We start from the raw sequence: 10,767 nt of genomic DNA on the forward strand, positions 1-10,767 counted from the left end.
TATTTGAGGAACATTCATTCTGATGACGCGAATTCGAAGCAACAAGTTTAAGCTGACATTGATGAAGACTATCTCCTAAATTTTAGTTACAGGATTTTATCATTTACTGAAGTTTATTCTAGATCAATTCAAACTTTTCTCATTCATGCGTTATTGAAAATGCAGTTGTTACAATGTATTGAAATAAGTTTGTTCTACACATACATGTGATCACAGGGAACAAACCAGTTTGTTTGTTAACATGTGGCGATCCAGCCAGATGTAGCGGATTACCTAGAAGGTTGGGACAAGTATAGTATAACACTCATCGCTATGCATCACAGAATGTCTTCCGAAGTATCGCTTCCTATGGAGAGATAATGCTACACAATGGCAGAGTGTAAGTTCAGAGCTCTCGGGCTCGTAGTTACCGAATCGACAAATCTCGTCTTGAATTATGCCAATTTCAGTTCTGTAAATAAGCCTTTTCGTTTAAGATCAATTAGTTTCTAGCTCTCGTTCTATCTTGCAAGATGAATTTCTTAACTTGTCTAGAGCCTAATACGTTACAGTCGCTTAGTAGTTGATATCTTGCCCAAGAAAAACAATACATTGTAGAGAGTCGACAGTTGTTGTAAAAACGTGATGCACTCCCAAACAAATTTGGAATCGATGATCGTATTGCCAATAGTGCAGCTTGGCTGTCTGAAACGATGTTTTTTTGCAGATTTCTGAGGTATATATCTCTGTCTAGAAAACAATAGGTCTTTTATCAATCGCCTTTTACTTTTGGTCCATAGACTCCCGAGCCAGCCGTATAATTAAAAAAATGTATAAAATGACCACATATATTCGTCTTCTACCAAAAAATCGAATGATATTGGACGTTGAGGTAATATAGAATATCCTACATACCATATCTATCGATCCACTATAGGGACTTGTAGAAGATCGGGTTTAGCCTACAATTTATCTTGAACTGTGCTCAAGACAGGGATTATTTGTAGTTTCTTAATTCCATATTAACTTTTGAACAGAGCGAATAATATTTGCAAATAAACTTTTGTTTTGCCGATTTCTCTCAATTTGCTACATTTTCCGTGCAGAACTCATTTGAAGTTGCTTCTACGAAGGGTAAAGATGCGAATTAATGTATTTGTCATTAAATTCCACTCGGCAGCAAAACAAGTTTGTTTACAAAAATCTCTTCAGCCCTTTAGATGGATTAATATTGAACTATACTCAGGTGACCATTAAATTCGCCATCAAATACCTTTTTTTGCACTATCAGAAACCAAGTCTAGCCTGCCTCATGCCATGTTTGTGCGATGATGAAGCATAGCTTCCATAGCTGCAGTGGATGTTGATATCAAAGCGCATGTGGTAGGAAGGCAGACTAGATGGTGCTTGGATGGTCTTTTGGTTAACTTTGTCTCAGCATACAATGGAGCATAACGCTAATCGTGGTCTAGCGATGGTCCTGAGGACCAATACGTATAAGTAGGGGTTTCCCCACTACTTGGGTTCAAACTTTTATCTGTCCGGCTGACCCTTGCTGACAGAGCAGCCGAGGTGTTTCTACCTTAATTTCGGATGTTCGTACATAAATAAAGTAAATTGAACAAATATTGAATTCACCAACTTTTATTCACCTCAGAATTCTTCACACTGCTGCTGCTACGGTCGAGTTGCTGCTGCTGGGCGACATTCCGACCGGCCGGGACTGCAACGGCCGCGTTCTCCTGGATCAGTTTCTGGACTGCTCATGAGGCGGTCCTTGACTATTAGCTAGGAGGGTGAGCTTGGCTGCTTTGTGATAACCTCTCTAGTGACATTGGTGATGAGTCCCCGGGCTCGCTTGCTCCCGCAAGGAATCCCGGAAGACACCGCAGTGTTCTTCCCATACGGAACCAGTGTCCTACCTGCTTCCCCCTCCGCTGGTAGCTGTAGAGGGAAGCAAGGCTCTTCGGTTGATTCTCCACAGCGAGTGCCGCGGATCCTTGGCGGTTAGTCGGGGAAGCGAAGACTCCTTTATATTTAGATGTCGCTGTCACCAACCGTGCCGTTAATTCAGCGCTCTTTTCCACAACAAGGTAGAATTGTGGCCTATCTTACCCTATGTTACTTATTCACAAACATAACCTATCTGCAAGAACAAAACCATTCACAAATCCGAAAATGAACAAAAATTTACAACTAAATGTCAACGGTACAGAACAGCGGTGAACATCATGTTACCAAAACAAATACACTCAGGTTTTTTTAACGCGTAACATTAAAAATCCGCGTAAGTGAAAATCGCCTAAATTTCAAAATCCGCGTAAAAGAAGACCGCGAAAATTTAAGAATCCGCATTAATGTAAACCTCTTCAATGGATACCGCGTAAATTCTAAAAACCGCGTAAATTTAAAAATCCGCGTAAATTCAAAAATCCGCGTAGGAAACCGCGTAAAAAATACTGCGCAAAAAACGCGTAAAAAACCAGAGTGTACATTCCACGAAGAGAGTACGCCAGGAAGTATGCAAAAACAGGTTTGAACCACTAAATTTTCCCGAAAAGTTTACTGCACGCATAAATTACTGTTGTAACCTTATTAACAGAGTAGACCACGTGCGAGTTCCAATAAAGTTTTTGTGTCAAGGATGTCTCCTATTGCAAAACGGTGCAATGATGTTCACGTTGAGTCTTTCTTTGAAACACCAGGTCATGGTGAAGTTTAGAACTAACTGAAGCTGATCGCTCATTACAGACAGCATACCCACAAATTGAAATGCTCGTAACTATAGCTTCCTTCAACCGATTTGGACACTTTTGGATGTTTTGGATTCAGGAACTCGTCCACTTTCTGATTGTGTAAAATTGAACCGGATGAATGGATCTGGTTCTTGGTAATCCTGATTTTCCGTAGTAATGTTCCAGTACTAGGGTATGAGTTGTAAATTTTAATAATGTTCAAGCAATATGAGTATCAAAACTCTTCAAATTGCCTCGGAAGTTTGTTATGTATAGTTACAACCATATGGACCATATGACAATTTGACCTCCGAATGGCCATTCATGACCGACGGGAACATGCTCCGAAATGGCCGTACCAGGGTCAACCCCTTATTATATCAACAATATTATCCTTAATGAAGTTCTAAGATGTCACAAAGTTTCAATTTCCAGTTATGGATACAACATTGGAATTTCATTAATTGAAACCTAAAAAGGTACCCGGGTACCACGTCGGACACATAACGGTTAATCGAACTTTTTTCACTTTTTTATACGCAAAAAAACAAATAAAAATTATTTTACAAAATTGAATTATCACGACCATTGAACTACCTTGATCCCTATCCTTTTGTTGGGATAACTGTCAAAAATGTTAACCAATGTGGCTAAAATCGCTGTTGAGGGAGGGGTAAGGGTTTCAGCGTGAAAAATTTCCGAATTTTTTTTAGAATTTTGCGTGCAGCGAATTGATCAAAATTTTTGTACAATATTGTGTACCATTTCAATAACATTCTGTAATTTTTCTATGGAAAAATATTGACAAGCGACTCGGTGACGAAGCTTTTTGTAAAATGTCTCTGGAAAAAAACATGATTTGCGGTGTTCAATTATCCCAAAAACTTAAGGAGTAGGTATTTTTTACATAGAATAAGTATGCAAAGTTTGAAGTAGATCGGTTTAGTAGTTTTTGAATGGCATGTAGCACCGCAAATCATGTTTTTCCAGAGACATTCTACAAAAACTTCGTCACCGAGTCGCTTGTCAATATTTTTGCATAGAAAAATTACAGAATGTTATTGAGATGATACACTATATATAATGCATAAAAATTTTGATCAATTGGCTTGACGCAAAGTGCAAAAAAAAGTTTGTTTATTTTTTTCACGCTGAAACCCTTACCCCTTATTTTTGTCTGCTCTTTCCCTATGAACAGGTTTTCCATTTGTGTAGAGCAAAACCACTTGCCAAACGAACTTAATATTGCATTCCACTTGAAAACGAAAATATTTGTAGTCCTGACAAAATTTGAAAATAATTGTATTATGAGCAAACTATAAATAATTTATGTTGAAACCCTGGTTTCCCCTGAAAATGTAGGGTTATTCTTTCGAAACGTTGTACTATGGAGTATCATGAGACAAAAAATCGAAAACTACATCAACTCCAATTTAATTCAATTTTATATTGAACGTCTGTATAGGAGAGACTGAAGAAACTTGACCCCCTTTTCTATTTTTCAATCTAACTACGTGAAATAATTAAAAAATAAGTATTTTTTGCAGCTTTTTTCTGGTTTCTAGGGCTTTGCTAGGGATGACTAATAATCATGAAAAATACAAATATTACACTGGACAAGAACTATGAGCATTTCTGGAAAACAACAAAAAAATGAAAATGCCAAATTAGTGGAAATTCGATCCCTTATTTTAGGACACTTGATTCCTGATTCATATATCATTTGGAAACTAAGAACATTTGTTTTGGGATGATATTAATGAAAAAGCAAATTCATTTTATTGGGATGAACTTTTATGAAAAATAACAGACCAAAGTCCAAAAATATCCCTAAATTAGATCCGGGAAAAGTCGCCTAAGGACCTCTTGACCTCTCGATGAGAGATGCAAGTATAATAATTCTTCTAACTTAAAGCGAAGGTTTCAGTTGCCCATATTTGCCTTATGCTGAAAACATTTCAATTGAAGTTTCAATGCAAAAATTAGTAGAGAGGCGTTGGATAATTCAGTACGCCGTCAAGAAAAGAAAAACTAAAACGAAAAGATGAAAACAAAAAGAATGGAAATACTAGAAAGTGCATTGTATATTAATTAGCCATTTTCCAAATCATGAGATTTTCACACACATCTCGGAACTTTCTAAAATATTGGTTCTCAAATTGATAAAATTCGTTTTATTTGTTTGCTTTAACTAAATAATTTTTTTTCCAAATTTCATTCTATATACTCATTTTGTACAGCTCATTATTTTATGGATTTTATTCGTTTTGTCTATATTATTCATTTTAAATATTTGATTACTTTTCAATATAGGATCATTTCATTTTAATCATTCTTTTATTCAGCATTTTTTTATTCATTTTGTTAATTTGAGCTGATTTTATCTATTTTATTCGTTTCATTCTTTGGATTCATTCTGATCAGCTTATTAATTTCATGCATTTTATTCGTTTCATTAATTTATCGTATTTTATTCACTTTTTTCATGTTATGCTTTTATTCATTTTTCCAGAACATTCATTTTCTTCATTTTTATAATCTGGCTAATTTTTTTCGTTTATTCATTTTATTCATTTCGTCCAGAATTTTAATTAGACACAATTTAATTTGTTCTATTTTTCATAACTTTTTTGATATCGTTTAATTGTTCATTTTAGATTTTTTTCTTTTTATTAATTTGATTTCCTTTGTTTATTTTATTCAATATCTTCGTTTTATCGATTTTATTAACCCCTGCATGCAGATATTGTTTATGAACAACAACGTTTTCAAACTGTTGTAACGTTAGACGGGTTAGACAAGATTTCCTCACAAAAACAGGGTCGGCTAATTATTGCGACTCTTACCATTTATTTGAGCGCTTACAGCAACAAGAATCATCCGTAGAACTGAAATTATTGCAATTGTTCTAATTTATACTGGCGCAGTGCTGCCAGAGGCATTTTCAATTCCCGTTGAAAATTTATTTTTTTGATTTATCTTCGTTATATTAAAACATTTTTGAAAACTGAATCTTAACAACTATCTTCGACTCCCTTTACCGCCCAATTGAACTATTGAAAACTTTGCAGGAGAGGTGTACGATGGATCGGAAGGTAAAAATTGGGCAGTTGAGCATGAAAGAGTTAATTTTATCTTTATTGATTTTTTATTTGTTTTTAAGATTTGTTTTATTCATATTATTCGCTTCATTTATTTCATTCATTTCATTTATTTTTTAAATTTTTTTTATTTTCTTTTTTTCCAGTTCCTATATTTTATTCAGTTTCTTCATTTTATTAATTCTCTTCAGTCATTCCTTTTATTCATTTCATCCAATTTGTTAGTTTCAAACTATTTAAGTTACTTAATTTTAAAACTTTTTTCCAATATTGTTCAATTTTCATTTGAGTTGAACTAATTTGACTTATTTATTATAATTTGATTTATATCAATCATTTTACCCATTTCGTGAATTTGAACACTTTTTTTCATTTTCTTTGCTTTATCAATTTTTAATTGTATTTGTTTTATTGGTTTTCTAAATTTATTCAGTTTATTCAAAGTTTTATTCGCGCATGACTCAAACTTATCTCATCTCTAATTGGGTGCCAACTTCACGTGAGTTCTGCAAATGAATGAGTGATTCAAGTGATATGTGCAAGAAATGTCTCATCTCACTGATAGGTGGATTCAATCGGTGTTTTATTGCTTCCTGCCAAAAAGCAGCAAATTTTTATTTTTTTATTTTTTGGGTTTACATTGAAGAGATTGAAATTATTATTAATTTTATTTCAATATCATCATATATCAATATTGTTTATATTTATTAAAAGCTTTCAAATGTATACATTACAATTTTGTTCAGTCGGCAAAGTCCCAAAAAGTGATTTTCATAAAAAAAAATTTTGAGAGAACATAAAATCTCGACGTTTCATGCATTTTAAAGATGTTTGGCATCAAGAATACGAATTCGATTTCTAAAATTGCATAGGGTCCCCCCTTTGAAAAAAAATTTGAGTTCCGGCATATATGGGAATTTCATATGTGACCGGACGGTTCAGTCTATATTTCCTAAACCATATAAGCGATCCGTACGAAATTTTATAGCCATTTGTGGGGATATTATAGCTATCATTTGGGATTAAGTTTGTGAAAATCGGCCAAACCATTTCCGGGAAACTGATGTGAGTTCGTTAATTTTGAAAGATGGCCGCTTTTCCCGGGCACTTCTAGAACCGTCTATGGTGGTCGATGTAGTCAAACGAAAGTTTGGTTGGCCGTCGGTGACCTTGAACTGCAAATTTAAATTGTTTGAGAGACATTTTAGCGAAATTTTTACCTTTTTTGCTTTCATGGGAGTATCGGTTTGAATCGCAAATTGCTATGCGATCGCACGCCACAACCCGTAACTCCGGAACCGGAAGTTGGATCGGGATGAAATTTAATAGCCATTTACAGGGGTGCAACACCTTTCATTTAAAACTAAGTTTGGTTTAATCGGTCTGGCCATCTCCGAGAAACCGATGTGACTGTTATTCTGAATTTAAATATTTCCGCCGGGGCTTCCGGAACCGATGATGGTAGCCAATGTGGCCAAAGAGACTTTGAATAGCTGTTTGTGACCTAATACTACAAATCGAAGTAGTTGTGGTCACATTTTGGAAAAAATTTCACCTTTATACATTCATTGCAGAATTTATTAAAATCGACATTTTCAGTGATCGTACTCATTACCCTGTAATTCCGGAACCGGAAGTCCAATCCATTGAAAATTCAATAGCAGCCTATGTTGTACCTTTCATTTAAGACTAAGTTTGTCAAAATCGGTTGAGAAAAATGAGTGACATTTTTGGTCACATACACACACAGACATTTGCCGAACTCGACGAACTGAATCGAATGGTACATGTCACTCGGCCCTCCGGGCCTCCGGTTTTCAGAGCAATTGCAATACCCTCTCTATTGAGAAAGGCAAAAACATATGACTTCGCGCCTTAATATCTCCCAAATCAACAAATATATTTTTACAAAACAACAATTTACAAATTTATAATTAAGTCTCCCGAATAAATAAAAAAGTTAAGGCTTTAAAAAAAAAAATTTTTTTTGAGTCACGCGCAAAGATTGAGTATGATTTTGATCGTTTATGTGGTAATCCCCCCTTAAAAATTTGCACTATCTACAGACGAAACGGGCTGATGTAAAATAAATTGTAAGATTTTGTCAGCAGAGGATAAATAACCAAACAAATCAATTGGTATGGCTGAAGTAATGTATTTTACTGTTAACCCACTGTAATGTCGACTTATAAGATGGTTGGAAACTTCGATAAACTTTCCAAAAGCATCCGACGTTTAAAGCTTATTCAAAAGTTTGTTTTGTACAGATGCGCGGATGGACTGATACAAAATAAACTTGCATTGCTGATATGAACGATTGAACGCTGAGCTGAATTTAGTTCACAAAGTCATTATTCTTTCTGACAGGACAGGTTCGGTCAGACTTTGCTCTGATAACAAAATCATAAATCTGCAAAATTATTCCATACAGAATGTTACCAAAAATTCGAATTTCATCTCTAATGCGGGCTGTTTCCAGTGGTTCGTAAGTATATTAAATTTTGATCAGTTTAAAACAGCTGCAGCGTATCATTTGCATTTAACATAGATGTAGCTGTCCCGCCCATTCGAGACCGGCAACAAGTGCTTTGGGTAGCCAAACTGCAAAAGAGTATGCATTCGAAGTCAGGCGGTTATGTTTAAAATGCGTAAAAAAGAAAAAAAAAACACTCAATTGATCTACCTTTCAGATGTCCTCGTCGACCGTTCGGTATGGGCCTGGTGTCAGCAAAGAACTCGGACATGATCTTCAAAATTTGAACGTCAAGAAGGCCTGCATTGTAACAGATAAAAATGTGATAAGATTGCCGTCGGTGAAGATAGCTTTCGATTCCTTGGCACGCTGTGGCATCCAGTACGAAGTTTATGATCAAACGCGCGTGGAACCAACCGATGAAAGGTACTAAGATTGTCTGGTTGATACATTGATGTAATAATAAAAAAAATAGTATGATCCATGCAGCTAACTTTGCGCGTAAATTCGACTTTGACGCATTCGTCGCAATCGGAGGTGGTTCATCTATTGATACCTGTAAAGCTGCTAATCTATTCAGCGCCGATCGGGAGGCAGATTTCCTAGACTATGTCAATGCTCCTATCGGAAAAGCGAAAGAAGTGGATGTTGAGTTAAAACCATTGATTGCTGTTCCAACAACGGCAGGTACCGGGTCCGAAACTACTGGGGTAGCGATTTTTGACTTCAAATCGTTACATGTCAAGACGGGAATATCCAGTAAACGGCTGAGACCTCAACTGGGTCTGATTGATCCACTGCATACGATGTCGCAGCCGGAGAAGGTGGCCGCTTATTGCGGATTCGATGTATTTTGTCATGCTTTGGAAAGTTTCACTGCAGTTCATTATACTGACCGTGGTCCGGCTCCGACTAATCCAAAACTTCGGCCTCCCTATCAGGGAAGCAATCCGATTTCCGATGTTTGGGCACGATATGCTTTAAAAATAATCCGAGAAAACTTCAAAACGGCTGTGTTGAACCAGGATGATTTGAAAGCTCGTTCCAGTATGCATTTGGCTTCGACCATGGCTGGAGTAGGATTCGGCAATGCAGGGGTTCATCTGTGCCATGGCCTTTCATATCCAATTTCTGGAAGAGTTCGGAAATTTGTTCCCCAGGGGTACGACGACGATCACCCGATTATTCCGCACGGTTTGTCGGTGGTGATGACTGCCCCAGCAGTGTTCCAGTTTACTGGAGCCACCTGTCCGGATCGGCATTTGGAAGCAGCCGAGATTCTGGGAGCAGACATTTCAAACGTGCGTACATAATGATTTTTTTTTATTTCACAATAATCACCCTCGATTCCAGGCAAAACGAGATGATGCTGGAGCCATTCTGGCAGATGTGGTCAGAAAATATATGTACGATCTTAGCATTGAGAACGGCCTTTCGTCACTGGGATTCAACAGCGAAGATATTCCAACTTTGGTAAAAGGAACGCTCCCTCAGGAAAGAATCACTAAACTGGCTCCCCGCGCTCAAACCGAAGAAGATTTAACTGCACTGTTCGAAAATTCTATGTATGTTTATTAAATAACGAGTAATCTGACGTAATTAAGTATTCAATTTATTAAACCTTGAAAATCGATGAAAACCGTTTTGAAAAAAAATCTTTCTAAAGATTACGTTTTGACACTACCTGTCGGGCTGCTAATCACAGCTAAAAGCCATATGTTTATGACCATAAACAAACATTCGCTTCTCCGATTACGAATCCCGCATCCACAACCAGAACACCCGGTCGCCGCAAAGAGATCGATTAGCTAGAGCACTAACAGCCACTCCGGTTCGGAGCGCTTTTTGAACTTGTCTAGGGTTTCATCACTTCTCACTCACCTCGGCGCTTTCCTCGGCAAGGGGTAACTTGAAACAATAAAAGAATGCGTAGCCGTGTTGATGTTTACATTTTCTAAATTTACATGCTAGGTACTTTTACTCCCACTGTACGTCCTGGTCATAAATAGCGCGGAGAAAGATCAACCAAAGTAAATCGACCGGTAAATCGATATTATTCTTCCCGGATTGTAGCTTTGAATGTAATTTTACTTTTTTCGCTCAAATGAAAACGATTTGAATTCTAACCATTTAGTGTAGGATAGTGATTTTTATCGTTGACGTAATATAAAATCCATGCAAAAACAAATCACGATTATTTTAATTTCATTTCAACTTAACCCTCCGGAAGTCGCGCATATGACTCACTGAACGAGCAGCCGCTGATGCTCTAAGACGATTTCGCTAGCTTTTCAGAGCAGCGTGCACTCAGTGCACCAGCGCGACTGCCGGAAGGTTAAACATCAAGTATTTTGGATTATTAATTAATTATTAGCATAATAATAAAAAAAATAGAACGAAGCTACGATCGTTGCCGCACAACGACTTTTGGATTTCATAGTGTTTGCGGCTACCACGATATCTCCACAACTAATTCACC

At 36.7% G+C, this 10,767-nt stretch overlaps 1 protein-coding gene across 2 annotated transcripts; it reads left to right on the top strand.

Annotated features, from left to right (window-relative positions):
• The first annotated feature begins 8,171 nt into the window (after window positions 1–8,171).
• Window positions 8,172–10,280, top strand: LOC131692715 (probable hydroxyacid-oxoacid transhydrogenase, mitochondrial). Of its 2 annotated transcripts, none has more exons than XM_058979924.1 (5): window positions 8,172–8,300; window positions 8,364–8,439; window positions 8,506–8,714; window positions 8,764–9,589; window positions 9,642–10,280. In XM_058979924.1, the coding sequence occupies exons 1-5, from the start codon at window positions 8,248–8,250 to the stop codon at window positions 9,864–9,866; spliced, it is 1,389 nt and encodes a 462-aa protein (XP_058835907.1). In that variant the 5' UTR covers window positions 8,172–8,247; the 3' UTR covers window positions 9,867–10,280. The 2 variants fall into 2 exon arrangements, with proteins under 2 accessions (XP_058835907.1, XP_058835908.1); XM_058979925.1 differs by having other exon boundaries at window positions 8,172–8,296; window positions 9,642–10,279.
• Window positions 10,281–10,767: the final 487 nt, after the last annotated feature.

Source organism: Topomyia yanbarensis, chromosome 3, assembly GCF_030247195.1.
Source record: "Topomyia yanbarensis strain Yona2022 chromosome 3, ASM3024719v1, whole genome shotgun sequence".
Lineage (NCBI taxonomy): Eukaryota > Metazoa > Arthropoda > Insecta > Diptera > Culicidae > Topomyia > Topomyia yanbarensis.